We start from the raw sequence: 15062 nt of genomic DNA on the forward strand, positions 1-15062 counted from the left end.
TTGAAAAAAAAAATTAAAAGGAAGGAACACAAGGAGAAGTGAAGAGACACACGTTAGAACGTGGTGTCTGTGTATGAAAGCAGTGAATAGTGTAGGCCTCTGCTTTTTTCTTTGTTGATAAATTAAAGAGCACTGGACAATTGAAAGTGAAATTAATTGGTAAATTGAAATGATTTAGAAAGAAAATCGAAATTTGTGGAGCCAAGAAAAAAAAAGGAGTTTCATTCTTACAGCAGCTGTACATAAAAACCTTTGCTCCAGGATTTCGTATTTTTCTTCTTCTTCATTCTGTGCGCCAGAAAATTTTTTGTTAAGACTTGATTATTTTCCATTAGGAGGGGGAGGAGGAGGAGGAGGGAGGCTGTGTCATTACATCACAATATACCAAAAACAACAAAATTGAGAGTAGTAAATTGAAAAAAAGGGAGGGGAAAAGGGTGGGGTGATGAAAATCAGAATAGTTTTTGTTATCGATTGCAATTATTTTGTAGTGTTTATGTCATTGTGTCGTCGATGAGAATCGGAGGCATAAACCCCTTCTCTTTTTTGAAATTTTCTTTTCTTCAAATTTTTAAAAACATAATCGCATGGGGGATGTGTGTGTGTGTGTGTGTGCAAGCGATTATGTGGGTCAGGCACCGGCGCTAAACACACATCTCCTTTTTCTTTCATCTTTTTATCTAAACTTTTGTTTTTCTTTAAACTTTGATGATTTTCAGCTGTCGATCCCATCATCGGCATTTTCCGAATCGATAAACTCGACGTGAGTAAAGGGGAAATGTCCAACCTGAAAGCCAAAAACAAAAACGTGTAAACACAATTTTTTCTCATCTTATTATTTTTAGAAATTTGTTGTGGACAAGCGAGCAGATTGTCCAGCCGAGACTTGAATCGCTCGGCCGCCTGCTGATAAAACATCTTCTGAAAAATACAAAAAAACAACCGACCTTGCCGTGAAGTTCGCCTTCCCACTGTCCGTTGATATGCATTTTGGTCACCTTGACAGTGTCGCCCACCTCGAGACGCAGGGCCGTCTTGTCGTATGCGTTAGGTACGCGTGCCTGCTTCACTCGGGCGTACGCGGGCAACTTGCGCTGTAAATTGAAAAAAGAAAAAGAACCGCCATTTCTTTTTTTAGTTTGCCTACGGAATGATCAAACATCTGCTAGCAACATACTTGAATGTTGGCCGGCCGCTTGGTTTTGTCTTGTTGCTGAGGCGCCGCACTTGGCGAAGTCGGGCTATTGCTAATCCTATTGGCAGTCTCTCCTACCGATCCATCTGTTCCATCATGCTGCATTTCAAAAAATAAAACAAAATAATTGGCTATCTGGAAATTGTTGTTCAAAAGAAGAGGACGGAAAAAACAAACAACAACTACCTTTTGAACGTAGGGAACCGGTATCGAGCCAGTTTGTCCAAGGCTGTTCATGGCCGTCCACCATTGCTCCTCGTCCTTGCTGATGACAGTCAATATTTCACCCTTGCGGAACGGCAAGTCATCCGCGTCCTGCAGCAAAATAAAACGAAGAGTTATATTTTTCTCCCTAGGGTAATAAATCAAAAGTTTAAAACTTACACTGCCATCAAAATCGTACTTGGCTACGACTCTCTCCACTCGTTTCGGTGCTGGCCGGATGAGCGGCGTCGTGTCCAGGTAGTGGAGCCGATAGAAAGACAATAAGGCGGGCAAATCGGGAAACATTTGATCACCGATCCTGTATCTTGTTTGATCTCCTTGTTGGATTTTATTGATGATGTAATGGCTGACTTTACTATCCTCTCTACAAAAGTGGGGAGAGAGAAAAAAAATAAATAAAAATTCGATATCAAAACACATCAGAGTTCATTGAGCTTCAAATAAAAAATTGTTGTCCAAAAAAATCCCAACCTGACGCAGAGAACGTAATCGCCCATGATGGTGGTACTGTCCCGTACCAGGAAGACTCCGCCTTCTCGTTCAGCCATCAAAAGATCCGTTGCATCTTGGCGGGACATTGGGCCGAAGTACCAACTGCATACACCAATGGTCATCGATAAGGACGGAAGACAACAACAACAACAACGCCGGGAGGAAACATAGCGGCCACAGAGAGATGAAAAAAATAAAGAAACATTCTTATTTCAATTTCGGAATGGAAAGAAAAAAAAAACAAAAAAATGTAAAGCTCGAAAGAGTGACGATCGTTAAAGAAGAAAAATACGGTGAATATAAAGAATGTAGCCGGAGCCAGATGGTGTTGGTCCGCGTCTGCCAACCGCAAACGGTTGGGATTGCAGGTGTTACTCGGCCAGTGTCTTTTTTCCTTTTTCAAGTCGAGTGGGAAACAAACTTGGGAGCGAGAAAAAAGGGCTGACATTTTTTGTTGGAAAAAATCTGTTCTGTTGGCTCCTTATTTTACCTAAGAGGCGTCGATACAAAATGAGAAGAGACACACACACGAGACCTTTATTTTCTTCGTGCGAATGAGTCGTCGTCGTCGTTGTTGTTGTAGACAACTCTCAGGAAGGGTGGAGAAGGAGGAAGACCCAATCAACTCTCTGCTGCTGCTGCTGCTGCCGTACATACCGCTGCCGGGCGGGCCGAGTCGAGCGCATCCGGCCATATCTAAATGGCTCTCTCTCTCTCTCTCTCTCGCGTTTTTTCCCTCTTCTTCTCTCACCACTGTGTTCCCCCCTTCCAAACAACATACACGCACTCACTTCCTATACCACACCATCACATCCTCTCCCAGACTTCATCATTTTTTGGGGCTTTTTTCTTTTTTCTTTCTCGGGAATGCGTCGCCATTTTCACTCGTATTAAAACCAACACATATGTGATCATCCGAGATTCCAGCTGCGTCATCTACCACCGGCGCCTGTTTCTACCACCACCCCTTTGCCCCATACAACATCTAAATATTTATCACGACGCCCACCCCTCGGAAAATCCATGGCCTATCTTAGATGGCTCTCCGGATATACGGGAGAGAGGGGACCGACCAGCAGGATGTAGAGAAAAAGGCAGTAGAGGAGTTAAGCTTCATGATCATCATCTGTCAGGAATCAGTCATTTAATTGAGAGAGAGAATAAGGACATTGGCAATATGAGAGACTTTCTAAATCGAGGATGCAGGATGCATCACTGATTCTCCCATTTCTAAACAATCTTCCTTTTTTTCTTTACCGTCTGGCTGGGGGGTTTTACTTGAAACCTAAATTTAGAAGCTAGAAGTTATCTGGTGGTTGCAGCCAACACAAACAAACAGCAATTTCCTGAGAAATTCACACCAACTTCTGGCTGATGAAGGAATGAAACAAATGACCTGTTAGAGATTAAAAAGGAATTTAAATGATTTACCTGTTCCTGTCGGCTGGCTCAAATGTAGACATGGCAGCAAGCGAAATGGGGTGGAAGCTTGCACAATCCAAAAATTTGTTCGTCAATTAGAAAATCCCCTCACACCCTTTTGTGAGGTGACTAAATGTCTTTTATCTCGACTTGAAAACAATCGACAACCGTGTCCAACAGGCCTCACATCCTCACTGAACCTCATACAGCACATATAACATCACTTGATATGTAATCATCACAGGAGACGTGATATAACTAGTAACCTTTTGATCGTTCAGACGGATTCTATAATCACCAAATCAACTACACATCTCCTTTTCGTTGTGAGGTAATCACAGAGAGAAGAACAACGGCTATCTTGATCCAAAAAAATTGTGTTAAAAAATAACTCGTCGAAAGCTAAAACCTAACCAGCAACAGCGAGTCCGTCTGTGCAGAAGCAGAATATGAATGTCTTTCTGGCTAGACTCACAAATCTATCTAAGCCGTCGTTAGCAAACTACCGCTAGGTGTCATCGCTGAGTCTTATCGCTATTTATAGAATTCTTGATAAAACTCCGAATTTAGTTCTTTTTTTTAAATAAGAAATCACATTGCGCGCTAATTAAATTTGGTGTCAAAATTTGCATACTTTTTGTTCATTAATAAAAAGAAAGTATTGAAAATAAAATTGCACAATTTATTGAATCTGCCACCAGAGGGCCATTTCCTTCTTCACATTTATTTTGAAGTTGATGTTGATTCGGACAGAAGTGCTGTCGTGATTGGTTTGCTTCGAAAAGAGCTCCAAGAACTCATTAAAAATATTTACTATTATTATTATTTTAAATTCTAATTTTGATAATGGATGGTCTTATTGAACCATATTTAATTAAAGCTATCAGTCTTTTGCATTCTAGTGCTAAAGATTCTGGTGACCAATTGAAATCTATGTTGGATGAAGCCATAAGATTAAAGAATGAAACCAACTCTTCTGTCAGCAAGTTGCCACCACCTTTGACGATGATCAAAAGGGTAATATATTTTTACTTTTTTTATGCTGTTGTGATTAAATCTCTTGCATTACAGGAAACAAAGAAGAAAAGTGACTTCTTCATTGATGAAGATGTTCCTCTCAGTAAAAGAAGGAAGGAATCTCCTCGATCTTCACAACCTTCATCTCCATCTTCTAGGTATGTATCCACAGTTTTGGATAAACTTTATACTAGTTAACTAAGTCTTGTATTACAGTGTTCTTGAGAAAAACAAGGAATCTAAGCGAAAACATGATAACATGTTCAATGATGATGAAGTTGTTCCAAAGAAATTCAAAGATTCCCCTCGTTCTTCACAGCCTGGCTCACCAGCTGGGAGGTGTTTTCCATTTGATTTCTTATTTATTAATTTTATTTTTAAAATTATATTTTCCTAGTTCACCACGAAATTCGAGATCTCCAAGTGTGGCTCGAAAAAGCGACGACCTCGATTCTTTGAATGACGCCGATGACTTGGCTCAGGAAATTATGGATCTTCACTGTGTTATTTGCACGTAAGTCTTATTGTTTGTTATAGTGATAAAAATATTCAAAATTTTTCCTCTCTCTACGTAACAGTGGCCTGGATGTTACTTCTGGAAATCAGCTCGTAGAGTGCCAAGAATGTCACGGCCTTTATCACCAGGAATGCCACCAACCGAATATTAGCGACGCCGAAGTCAACGATCCTCGATCCGTCTTTTTCTGTTCCGATTGTAGCAAGTCAATGAAAAAGACCGCTAGTCGACCTAAATCAAGTAGCAGTAGGGAAAGTCCCATCACTTTCTATAAAAGTCGATCTGACTCTCCGAGTTCCGTGAGTGGCAAAAGCTCAGCCGGCCTGGTAGTTAACTTCAGCAAACAGCAAACCTTGCCACAGAAGCCAAATGGCGGCAGCGGTGCTTCAAGTAAGTCAACAAGCTCATCGAGCAGCAGTAGCAATTCTTCATCTGGAAATACTATTGGCAACACATCCCTCATTAACGCCGATAAACGACTGCAGAACATAAAGAAACGGGCTGCCACAAAATTGCAAGAAAAACGGAAACCTGGAAAATAGTCGGTTGTATATTAAACAGGCACCATCTTTCCGTGTTGTTTATTTCGGATTCCATTCTCTTATACAATTTCGCAAAAATTATTTTTTATTTTTGGCTTTTTTTAAGTCGAATCCTTGGATAAATTGCCTGTTAGAAAAAAGATAAAATTTTGTAAAGTTAATATTTATTTCTATTATTTTATTATTTAGTTTTAAAAAAATTACTTGGGAATTCCGTATTCATCGATGAGCAAATTTCCGACAAAACTAATTTGGTTACCCTGTACCAACACCAATTGACCCTTTTTAGCTGGAGAGCTGGTTATTGTTGTGCTAGCCGCCACGCCTACTTGGCACCTATTCAAACAGACAAAAGAAATTCGCTTACTTTAAGAGACCCCTTCACCTAAAGAATGTGAGACCATTTGTACCTTCGAGCAAATTCGTCCAAGTCGATCCTGTACGTCTCAAGGCCACTGATGAGGGTGACCTTCTTGTTGCCAGCTCTCGATGCCGTGGTAATCTCGACTGGCTCCAACTCTCCTTTCACGATGACGGGAGCCGACTGGTTTGGGAAGATCATTTCATAAACTGTTGAAAGTTTAGCTTGACAGCGGCTCATTAGCTCTTCCCAGCTAAGCGAAGCTGCTACTTCGCCTTTTTTTAACATGACGTCACTCAAAATGGGATCCAACGTCACCTGACTGCACGAGCAATTGTGATAAATTTAGTTTCTACAATATTTTAGAAAGAAAGAAATCTATCTATTTGAACCTAGGATTGGTCGCATTTTGTAGCTGGTTCACTCGGACGTATTCAGTCAAGTATTGGCGGATCTGTTGCGTCGTCAAATTTGTCCCCTTTCTATAAAAAAAAAAAAACCTTCAAATATTAGACACAGGATGTAAGGCATTGGTTAATCAACACTGACCGATAAGTTCCAGCGAAAAGCGGCAAACAAACGGCATTGATAGCGTACATCCGGGTTATGACAGGAGGAAGATATTTGTCGATTTCTCCGACCTTTTCAAGCGCAGGTGCCGGTTCAGGTTTGTCGTTGATATCCACACGGAAACTACGGACCCTTTCGTGGTCGTATCGAATGGCAGAAATGCTCTCGACGCCTTTGGTAAATTCTTTGACGTCAATCACTCCTTCCTTCTTTAGAGTATCTAAAAACTTTGAGAGTTTCTTGTACGATGATTTCTTGACGTCCAGAGTCTTCTCCGATGGACACGCCGGCACAATGTGTAACCGGTAAAAATTACTAGTCAGGACTGGAAGTTCAATTTTCTTTGCACTAGTCTTGAGCGCTTTAAAGAAACAATAGTTGAGGAGCTCGTTCATGGCTTCTTGGGGATTTTTTTGCTCAGCTGGAGCCTCGACAGAATCTCCAACATCGGATGACGGTTGTTGGTTCATATCCGGTGCTTGCTCCACACTATCTTTTGTTTCTGCGATTTCAGTTCCTTCTTCAGTATTAGCAGTTGCATCTTGGGGTGCAGTCACTTTGGCATCTGACTGGGAGCCTGGAGGTCCCAGTTCAGGAGGAGATTCTTTAGTTCCAGCTTGCCAGAGAAAGTCCCCAATGCAGTGCAATATTTCAATACCCTTGCCTCTTCTTCCAGCCATGTACATATCTTCACTTGAGAGAGCTGTCATCCCTACAGCAACAGCAGCTGAATTTGTGTTGCTGTTAACAGCAACAGTTACACCTTTATTCAGTCTTCCATAGGCTCTGAGTCCCATTTCTTCTTTGACAATAATTCCAGGCAGCATAAGGTCTGCTCCATTGCTAAATTTTGGTACTACCTCATTCCAGGTTGTGAAGTAGGGAATGAGCTTGTTAGGAAGTATCCACAGTAAATAAACGGTAGGGTAAAGTTTGTCCCTGATGTGGAAAACAATTGGCTTCTTGCCGACAACATGAGCACTAACGATTTCTCCTCCGTGGGTCTCAATCTTCATAACCGACATTTCTTCTTTGTTTGGGATCAGTAGTGTTAGATCTTCTTCGGTGATGGTCGGATAACATTTCTGAAGCTCTGCTTTTAGTTTCTTCCTGCACATTTTAAATAATCAGTGTCATGTTAACAAAAATAATAAATGAAAGAAAAACGCGTTCCTATATCATTCTATTGACTCACCTTTCAGATCCCTTGATTGGAGTGTTGGATTTGACACGAAAAGGTTTATTGAACATGATTGTGTGTCTTCCGTGTAAATTGCAGTAAATCTGTAAATTAAAAAGAAAACAACTTGTGTAGTCTGCTATTTACACTTTTTACTACTGCAAGTGCCATCTTTTAATTTTTTTCCGAGGCGAGAGCAAATTTTTTGTTTTATTTATTTTTGACTGGCGGAAGTAGCATTTGATTTTTGTTATCAACTACGATTTTTAAAATTGTGTTGTCTATTTTTCGGTAAAAGTGGTTTGAAGATTTTACACTTTAAAACTTCTTTTTCCCGCGTGGCGTTTTTCATTTGTTTCAAGATTGCAGCCGCCATTATTTTTTGTCTTTCCCCAAAAGACCAAGTTAGATAAATGGAGCTTCGTCGGAATTACTGTGTATACAAGTGCCAAAGTTAACTTCCTGCCAGGAACACTGTAACGATTATACTCTTTTCATGAACAGCATATAGCTTACTGTAAGAATTTATAACTTGATGAAATAAATATTGAGTTGGGAAATTTTATTTTATTTCTCCAAAATTGTTTGTCAATGCAAATAAATTTTAAGCTTTCTTTTGCTAGTAGATAGAAGTTATGTTTTCCTGTGGTTTGTTTTCTTGTTTCAGTTATTATTTTATTTTTGTTCAGGAGGACACGAATGCCTAAAAGAAAACCATTGACAGAAGAGCAAAAGGCTAAAATGAATGCACAAAAGAAGCAAAAAAGAGCTTCAGAGACACCAGAAGAATCTGCCAAAAGAAGAGCAATTCAAGCAATGAGAGTAAAAATTGCTCGCAGAAAAGAAACTCCAGAGCAAACGGAAAAAAGGAGAGCAATAGAAGCAATGAGAGTGAAAATTACTCGCAGAAAAGAAACTCCAGAGCAGACTGCTAAAAGGAGAGCCATGGAAGCTGTACGAGTTGCAAATTTACGGCAAAGAGAAACACCAGACGAGAAGTCGAAAAGAAAAACTACTGACGCACAACGAAAAGCAAGTGTCCGCGCAGCACAACGCCAAATGGAAGATATCATTAGAGCTAACAATGGAAAAGAAGTATGAACCCCAAACTACTATATTGTTCATTTAAAAGTAAAACCATATATATTTCTTTAAATAGATGATGCTAATTTTGAACCGAGTCGAAACAAATGTCAATCAGACGCTTCTTGAGCACGGGCTTACTTTATCTCATGATGATCTTCAGACGTTACATGATTTTCGAAAAGCAGCAGCAAAGAGTGAAAAGCCTGTTGCTCCGGAGACTGATTCAATCGAAACAAAAAGCCCTTCCATTTTTCCGACGGTTTCGCTTACGATACATGAATCTGAAATGCCCCAGTTAATGAAGGAATCTTTGCCACGAGTCGAACAACAACAGAAAGTGGTTGCCACCTCTCTAAGCTCCCTACAACCAGTCGTTGTTCCTTCCACATTGGTTCCAGCAACTACTAGACCTAAAGTGATCGCTCTATCAAAGAAAAGGGAATGTAATAAGTTCGTGGAACATATAGAACTTACGAAACAAGTGTCAACTCCTTCAACCTGTGGCCTGCCGATTATTAAAATATATAATCAAATTGCTCCAGCCGTCAAAAACAGCAATGTCCAGGCGAACACCTTTAAACCTCTCACAAAGACGCCTCTACATTCTGTTTCCAATGGAGCAAACATCCCGTCGGTAACTAATCCGCAAACGGTAGTCTTGAATACCCTTCCGAACAGTCAAGCCAAATCAAGGAGTGTCAGAGTTGTGTCCAGGGTGCAGATTATCAGATTGTCTGATGAAAAATTACAGGTATTCGCGTTTTATTTGTCACGATTAATTATAATTGAGTTTTGGAATTACAGTTTATTTTTATCTATTTTTTTTGCAGAAGTTGCAAAACAACAAGTCGCTCATCCAGTATCTCAGTTCTAAAAAGGATTTAAGTCCTCAGGAAACTTTGGTAATGCCGAAACTTCTCCAGAATCAACACAAAATTTTGTCTACGGGAATAACAGTTCCAACGATTCCGGGACAATCCGTTCAAGGCATTCCATTTTTAAGCGGGGAATGCATGTATGTCGTTCAAGCCAATACCTTCCCAGCCTTGCCTGCTATTCGAAAGAGCCCCGAGGAACTGGTTACAATTCTACAGAGTCCCGAAGAACTGGATACAAAAGTCCCCAACGCTGAGCCGGCTGAGCAAGCTGCTACCCCATTTAAAATTGAGAACAGTTCAGACTCCTCTTCGAATCTACCTCAGGGCAATAATCCTGCCACGGAAAAAGTACTTGAATTAAAAACTAATAATGGATGTGATTACATTCTCCCCGATTCCGAACGAATTATTTGCAATCGTCACACCTGTGTCATTGAAGTAGCTCTTCTGAGAACACAATTAAACCAAAAGACAATTGATTTGGAGTCTTGTAACCTCGAATTAGATGACATGAAGAAAGAGTTGGAAAAGGCAAAGAAGTATATAGGTAACCTAAGAGCACAATTAGAAGAGAACACCCAAACATTGTGCTCCTACCTAGCTAACTGCTCATAATTTGTGTTTTCTATTTTGAAATCTCAATCATGTCAAGAAATTTCAAAAATGTCGTACCATATTGTGTTGTTGATTTGAAGATTGATAGTGAGTGGAAAACTTGTTTCTTGGGGTTTATTTTTATGCCAGCAATTCTTTTTCATCACCTGAACTTGAGTTTAATTTTTGTATTTTCCGCTCCTCATAATAAGGCATTCGAGAATAATTGTCGTCAGACTGTGACTTAATGTTGATTAAGAATTGAGTTTTGCATTTTGATTACTGATTGAAATTGAATTACATGTTTGATTAAAACAGTTGCTAATTTGGTCATCCCAGAACTCTTATTGAAATAAAAAACTTCTTAACACCAAATTCATTGTTTTAATTTTTTTATTACTTTTCTTTTTCATAGATCTTGACTAGGCCAATATGTCTATAATATGACTTTGTTTTTCAAAATTGGAGCATTTTCAAAAATATGGTTCACAATTCACAAAGGTATCTATAGCAGCGGATAAAAAGTGGTTGCCAAACCATTCGAAAGTGCTCTACCACTCACATCCTCGTTCGGTTTTTCCACGGTTTTTCGTTTGTAACCTTTCACTTCCTTCCTGTAAGATTCCGACACTCTTTCGTGTCACGCCACATGTTGTAACCGTATTTCATTAGAAAGCAGATTGATTCTACTTCATTTGATTTTCATACCAGTGTCGGCAGTGTGATAAAAGAAGTTGAGGTATGTTTTGTCATTTTGTACCTGTCAAGTCAAGTGCTACTTAGCCTAATTCAAAACATAATATAGTCAGCCTTGGTTTTCTTTTGTTTAGGTTTTGGTGATTACTACTTTCTTTTTCTAAATTTCTTATTTTTTCTGCAGAATTTGAAGTTGATGCTCTAGTTCTTTTTTTTTTAAATTTATTGGTGCAAGTAATAAACATTGTATTTCCATAGATTGCATCAGCAGAGATAATGGGATCCATTAACCAAGAATCAATCATGACACCAGCAGAGAAGAAAAATTTGATTACTCGTAATCTACAAGAGGTACTCGGTGAAGACAAAATTACAGAAATCCTTGTTAAACGAGACCTGAAGCTGTACTGGGGAACTGCCACGACTGGAAAACCTCATGTGGCTTACTTCTTGCCCATGAGTAAGATAGGTGATTTTCTTAAAGCTGGATGTGAGGTAAGGTAAAGCATTGTGTTCCAACAATTAGAGATGTCACCAACAACCTATGCTGTTTTCTAGGTCACTATTTTATTTGCTGATCTTCATGCCTACCTTGATAACATGAAAGCACCTTGGGAATTGCTTGCTCTCCGTACTCAATACTATGAACATGCTATTAAAGCAATGCTAACTTCCTTGAAGGTTCCACTTGATAAACTCAAATTTGTTAAAGGATCTGAATATCAACTCACTAAGTAAGTACTCAACTCACTAACAGTACTTTATGTTAGTGAATTGCCATATCAATACTCAAATTTAAATGTTTTTACACTAGGGAATACACCTTGGATATGTACAGATTATCCTCTCTAGTAACTGAGCATGATGCTAAAAAAGCTGGAGCTGAAGTTGTAAAGCAAGTAGGGAATCCTTTGCTCTCTGGTTTAATGTACCCTGGTAAATATATTGGAGCTTACACAAATATTCACATACCTAAGGGAATGTTAATGTTGTATAGGTCTGCAAGCTTTGGATGAAGAATATCTAAAAGTAGATGCACAATTTGGTGGTGTAGATCAAAGAAAAATTTTCACTTATGCCGACAAATACTTGCCTCAGTTAGGATATGCGAAACGTGCACACCTCATGAATCCAATGAGTAATTTAATCTATTTTCCTATTGCCCACCTCATGAATCCAATGAGTAATTTAATCTATTTTCCTAATCTGTTTTACTATAACGTTTATATTTTATAGTCCCTGGTCTAACTGGAGCTAAGATGTCATCATCGGAGGAAGACAGCAAGATCGATTTACTTGACTCGGCCGCCAGCGTTAAAAAGAAGATGAAGAAAGCCTTTTGCGAACCAGGCAAAGTTGAAAACAACGGTGTTTTGGCCTTTGCAAAATATGTTTTGTTTCCACTACTGAACGCTGGCGAAGGTACCGTTCGTCTTATTTCAAATTCGTTAAAAATGGGAATTTCATTTCATTTGTATGTCTTCGCTAGGATTTCTAATTCGACGAGGTGCTGACAATGGCGGTGATGTTGAGTACATGTCCTACGAGCAAATGGAATCAGATTTTTCCCAATCGCTGCTTCATCCGGGTGATTTAAAAGCGGCAGTTGAATTGCGGCTTAACGATTTGCTAGAGCCGATTCGAAAGATCTTTGAAGCTCCTGAATTGGTCAAATTGGTTAAAGACGCTTATCCTCCTCCGGCTAAGGTGTCCAAGTCCGCTCCTGTCGATGATGTAGTTGCCCCTCATCGTCTCGATATCCGAGTGGGCAAGATCGTTGAAGTTAATAGACATCCGGAAGCTGAAAGTCTGTACGTTGAAAAAATCGATCTAGGTACGAATTTTTCCTTTTTTATTTTAAATATCTATTAGTATTCAGTAATTAATTAATAATTACAATTGAACAACAGGGGAGCCTTTAGGGCCCCGTACAATTGTAAGCGGCCTTGTTAATTTCGTTCCTCAATCTGAAATGCTCAACCGTATGGTTATTGTTCTGTGCAATTTGAAACCTGCCAAGATGAGGGGTATTGAATCTGCAGGAATGGTCCTTTGTGCTTCCAGGTAAATCTTTGTGTGTAGTAGGTGGTGATGCACATTTATCATGTTTTGTACATTTTCGTTTTGTAGTGATGAACCCCGTCAATGTGAACCACTTGATGCACCTGCCGGTAGCCAGCCGGGAGACCGAGTACGAGTGGAAGGCTACGAGACAGGTGAACCTGATGCTGTTCTTAACCCAAAGAAGAAAGTGTGGGAGACGCTTCAGGGCGATTTGCGTGTCAGTGCTAATGGAACTGCTGAATGGCAAGGCAATGCTTTGCAAACTGAACATGGTTCAATCATGGCTAAAACTATTAAAAATGTTCCCATCAAATGAATAACATTGAAATAAAAATATTGTTATTCAGCCGAGTGTTATGGTTTGGGACATGTTATTTTTCTCGGTGTGCAAGTTAATAAATTGAACTTTGCCAAAGAAATCTGTTCTAAATGTTTGCATGCTATTCAAATGATGCAATGACATATTTAATTAGTAACCTGGTAATTGAACTTGAAACATTCTTGTAATAAGAATAGGCTACTCAATACAGATGCAACAGAAAGTTGGAACTGTATAAAGTTAATTGCAAGAATTTTCCTTTCGTTTTAACTTCTTAAACTAAATAAAAGTAAAATATATTCACAGTCAAATCGTTTATTGACGACTGTCTCCAAATACACACTCAATTCAACTTTAAAATTTAAGCGTGTGGGGGTATTGGCCGGTGGACAGACCAAAGCGTGACTTCAAGTAATTGAGAACAACCTTACGCTCAGCTCCACCTAACGAATTTAACATGGATCGGAGCAGCTGTCTGTCGACGGTGATCTGGTCTGCTTTGCGAGTGGCAGATGCCTTGTAGGTCTACATAGAATACGTTTGTTAACGCAAATCCTATTACGAATTAAAAAAAACGAAATACCTTCTTCTTCTTGGCAAAGATGTCACCCTCGGCTTTCTTTGCGCGCTTCTCACGCTTACGGCGGAAATAAGCATCGTCGATGGTTTCTGGGATCTTAACTTTGCTGATGTCTAGACGAGTGCTAGTGGCAATAACATAGTTCTGATGGACACGACGGATGGGAACGCGGTTGATTTTGTATGGTCCTATAATTGAGAAATTAAGAATTATAAACCCAACATTTACAAAAGTTTGAACAAAAAATAACCATACCAGTGACCAAAAGAAGACCAGATTTCAAGGCCTTCAAGAGTACCACACGCTTTCCTCGGTGAACACCAGCCAACAGAATAAGAATTGTTCCAGGCTGAAGAGACTTGCGAACCTTAGGGGCACCATGCTTCTTCTGGACCTTTGATTTGGGCTTTGAACTGGAAAATAAAACACATAAGCACAAAATTCTAATAGTCAATTAGAATGTATGAGTACACACTGGTCTTTGCAGGGGTAGTTGTTGGGGCGCTTCTTCAAGCTAACAATCCTGGTTCCCTTGCTGAATGGTTTCTCAACAAACTTGGGCTTCTTCTTTTGCTAAACACGTACAGAAATCAACCATTAAAAGTATGAACACTTAACATCAATTGACATGACAGCTTACCTCATCACGCTTAACTTTGGAAACTCGTTTACCAGACCTGGCCTGCTTCCTCGATAGATAGCGGCGAAGAGCTTCGGCTTTGGAGAATGTGTATTTTCCACTGGCCAAAGTCGGGGCTGGCTCTTTGGCAGCTGGAACTCCAGCAGCTGGTTTCTTCTTGGAGACCTCCATTGCTAAAGATAGAAATCAAGAATGAATTATGTTTTTCGATACTGAGAATGAAAGAAAATGACAGCAGAAAGACAAGGAGAGCAATGTGTCTGTACTTCGTCGAGTAAGTCGACATGATAAAGAAGACTAACATACATTAAATTGACTAGAGTTCTAAACAACAAAAATTACTTGTTTCACTGAGACTAATATAAATGAAATGAGGATTTGGATGTTTCAGAAGATTTCTGATCAAAACTACCGGAGAACTTACTTCCAAAATGCTGAAAAATAGAACGGAGGAGTGGAAATGGACCTTACAGACTGCGTTGCAAGTTCAAAAGAATCAAACCTGGCAGACAGCGAATCGGAGTAAACTCTTTGAATTTTTGCCGAATTTAAATTTAAGAATATAACAAGAAACTAAATTTCATTGAAAAAATAAATAAATAAAAATTTATTTAGTTCACTTCAATAATTTTTAACTCGTTTTAATAAATAGAAACTATAATTATGTGGTTTGGCAGTATGCTT

The 15062-nt window shown here is 39.3% G+C and overlaps 6 protein-coding genes and 1 pseudogene across 12 annotated transcripts; 4 read left to right on the forward strand and 3 right to left on the reverse strand.

Moving 5' to 3' along the window:
- The window catches only part of LOC124336054, a 570649-nt pseudogene that overhangs the window by 263371 nt on the left and 292216 nt on the right, over positions 1-15062 (forward strand).
- Positions 336-3806, reverse strand: LOC124336397 (adapter molecule Crk-like). The gene is made up of 7 exons (XM_046790188.1): positions 3344-3806; positions 1892-2014; positions 1580-1784; positions 1382-1510; positions 1178-1294; positions 948-1094; positions 336-787 (listed from the first exon to the last, which is right to left on the reverse strand). The coding sequence occupies exons 1-7, from the start codon at positions 3373-3375 to the stop codon at positions 716-718; spliced, it is 825 nt and encodes a 274-aa protein (XP_046646144.1). The 5' UTR covers positions 3376-3806; the 3' UTR covers positions 336-715.
- LOC124336327 (integrator complex subunit 12-like) lies at positions 4056-5571 on the forward strand. 6 transcript variants are annotated; one of them, XM_046790091.1, is made up of 5 exons: positions 4056-4351; positions 4415-4509; positions 4568-4690; positions 4749-4865; positions 4930-5571. In XM_046790091.1, exons 1-5 carry the CDS (start codon positions 4181-4183, stop codon positions 5408-5410), a joined length of 987 nt encoding a protein of 328 aa, XP_046646047.1. In that variant the 5' UTR covers positions 4056-4180; the 3' UTR covers positions 5411-5571. The 6 variants fall into 6 exon arrangements, with proteins under 6 accessions (XP_046646047.1, XP_046646048.1, XP_046646046.1 ...); XM_046790092.1 differs by having other exon boundaries at positions 4057-4351; positions 4418-4509; XM_046790090.1 differs by having other exon boundaries at positions 4058-4351; positions 4406-4509.
- Positions 5381-7724, reverse strand: LOC124336153 (eukaryotic translation initiation factor 2D-like). The gene is made up of 6 exons (XM_046789843.1): positions 7537-7724; positions 6321-7451; positions 6164-6253; positions 5821-6093; positions 5615-5746; positions 5381-5537 (listed from the first exon to the last, which is right to left on the reverse strand). The coding sequence occupies exons 1-6, from the start codon at positions 7590-7592 to the stop codon at positions 5489-5491; spliced, it is 1731 nt and encodes a 576-aa protein (XP_046645799.1). The 5' UTR covers positions 7593-7724; the 3' UTR covers positions 5381-5488.
- Positions 7869-10454, forward strand: LOC124336152. 2 transcript variants are annotated; one of them, XM_046789842.1, is made up of 4 exons: positions 7869-8073; positions 8211-8616; positions 8681-9358; positions 9438-10454. In XM_046789842.1, exons 2-4 carry the CDS (start codon positions 8221-8223, stop codon positions 10098-10100), a joined length of 1737 nt encoding a protein of 578 aa, XP_046645798.1. In that variant the 5' UTR covers positions 7869-8073; positions 8211-8220; the 3' UTR covers positions 10101-10454. The 2 variants fall into 2 exon arrangements, with proteins under 2 accessions (XP_046645798.1, XP_046645797.1); XM_046789841.1 differs by having other exon boundaries at positions 7870-8038.
- On the forward strand, positions 10621-13258 carry LOC124336188 (tyrosine--tRNA ligase, cytoplasmic-like). The gene is made up of 9 exons (XM_046789893.1): positions 10621-10818; positions 11034-11270; positions 11334-11509; positions 11590-11711; positions 11773-11913; positions 12012-12197; positions 12265-12609; positions 12686-12839; positions 12906-13258. The coding sequence occupies exons 2-9, from the start codon at positions 11052-11054 to the stop codon at positions 13153-13155; spliced, it is 1593 nt and encodes a 530-aa protein (XP_046645849.1). The 5' UTR covers positions 10621-10818; positions 11034-11051; the 3' UTR covers positions 13156-13258.
- On the reverse strand, positions 13458-14847 carry LOC124336411 (60S ribosomal protein L6-like). The gene is made up of 6 exons (XM_046790215.1): positions 14721-14847; positions 14379-14551; positions 14214-14311; positions 13994-14151; positions 13742-13926; positions 13458-13683 (listed from the first exon to the last, which is right to left on the reverse strand). The coding sequence occupies exons 2-6, from the start codon at positions 14547-14549 to the stop codon at positions 13513-13515; spliced, it is 783 nt and encodes a 260-aa protein (XP_046646171.1). The 5' UTR covers positions 14550-14551; positions 14721-14847; the 3' UTR covers positions 13458-13512.

The sequence above is a fragment of the Daphnia pulicaria genome, chromosome 4 (genome assembly GCF_021234035.1).
Source record: "Daphnia pulicaria isolate SC F1-1A chromosome 4, SC_F0-13Bv2, whole genome shotgun sequence".
NCBI classification, from domain to species: domain Eukaryota; kingdom Metazoa; phylum Arthropoda; class Branchiopoda; order Diplostraca; family Daphniidae; genus Daphnia; species Daphnia pulicaria.

What these genes read in the sequence shown, in the direction of transcription:
- LOC124336397 (XM_046790188.1), bottom strand. Translation starts at nt 3,375, where the DNA reads ATGTCTACATTTGAGCCAGCCGACAGGAACAG. An exon ending in AGCGGCCGGCCAACATTCAA is followed by an intron (nt 1,095 to 1,177) that starts GTATGTTGCTAG and finishes TTCAATTTACAG; the next exon opens with CGCAAGTTGCCCGCGTACGC. An exon ending in AAGGCGAACTTCACGGCAAG is followed by an intron (nt 788 to 947) that starts GTCGGTTGTTTT and finishes TTTGGCTTTCAG; the next exon opens with GTTGGACATTTCCCCTTTAC.
- LOC124336327 (XM_046790090.1), top strand. Translation starts at nt 4,181, where the DNA reads ATGGATGGTCTTATTGAACCATATTTAATTAAAGCTATCAGTCTTTTG. An exon ending in CTTTGACGATGATCAAAAGG is followed by an intron (nt 4,352 to 4,405) that starts GTAATATATTTT and finishes CTTGCATTACAG; the next exon opens with GAAACAAAGAAGAAAAGTGA. An exon ending in CCTTCATCTCCATCTTCTAG is followed by an intron (nt 4,510 to 4,567) that starts GTATGTATCCAC and finishes CTTGTATTACAG; the next exon opens with TGTTCTTGAGAAAAACAAGG.
- LOC124336153 (XM_046789843.1), bottom strand. Translation starts at nt 7,592, where the DNA reads ATGTTCAATAAACCTTTTCGTGTCAAATCCAACACTCCAATCAAGGGA. An exon ending in CTTTTCGCTGGAACTTATCG is followed by an intron (nt 6,254 to 6,320) that starts GTCAGTGTTGAT and finishes TTTTTTTTATAG; the next exon opens with AAAGGGGACAAATTTGACGA. An exon ending in GATGAATACGGAATTCCCAA is followed by an intron (nt 5,538 to 5,614) that starts GTAATTTTTTTA and finishes TTTTTCTAACAG; the next exon opens with GCAATTTATCCAAGGATTCG.
- LOC124336152 (XM_046789842.1), top strand. Translation starts at nt 8,221, where the DNA reads ATGCCTAAAAGAAAACCATTGACAGAAGAGCAAAAGGCTAAAATGAAT. An exon ending in GAGCTAACAATGGAAAAGAA is followed by an intron (nt 8,617 to 8,680) that starts GTATGAACCCCA and finishes TTCTTTAAATAG; the next exon opens with ATGATGCTAATTTTGAACCG. An exon ending in TGTCTGATGAAAAATTACAG is followed by an intron (nt 9,359 to 9,437) that starts GTATTCGCGTTT and finishes TTTTTTTTGCAG; the next exon opens with AAGTTGCAAAACAACAAGTC.
- LOC124336188 (XM_046789893.1), top strand. Translation starts at nt 11,052, where the DNA reads ATGGGATCCATTAACCAAGAATCAATCATGACACCAGCAGAGAAGAAA. An exon ending in TTCTTAAAGCTGGATGTGAG is followed by an intron (nt 11,271 to 11,333) that starts GTAAGGTAAAGC and finishes GCTGTTTTCTAG; the next exon opens with GTCACTATTTTATTTGCTGA. An exon ending in CTCTGGTTTAATGTACCCTG is followed by an intron (nt 11,712 to 11,772) that starts GTAAATATATTG and finishes AATGTTGTATAG; the next exon opens with GTCTGCAAGCTTTGGATGAA.
- LOC124336411 (XM_046790215.1), bottom strand. Translation starts at nt 14,549, where the DNA reads ATGGAGGTCTCCAAGAAGAAACCAGCTGCTGGAGTTCCAGCTGCCAAA. An exon ending in AACTACCCCTGCAAAGACCA is followed by an intron (nt 14,152 to 14,213) that starts GTGTGTACTCAT and finishes TTTATTTTCCAG; the next exon opens with TTCAAAGCCCAAATCAAAGG. An exon ending in TGGTCTTCTTTTGGTCACTG is followed by an intron (nt 13,927 to 13,993) that starts GTATGGTTATTT and finishes TCTCAATTATAG; the next exon opens with GACCATACAAAATCAACCGC.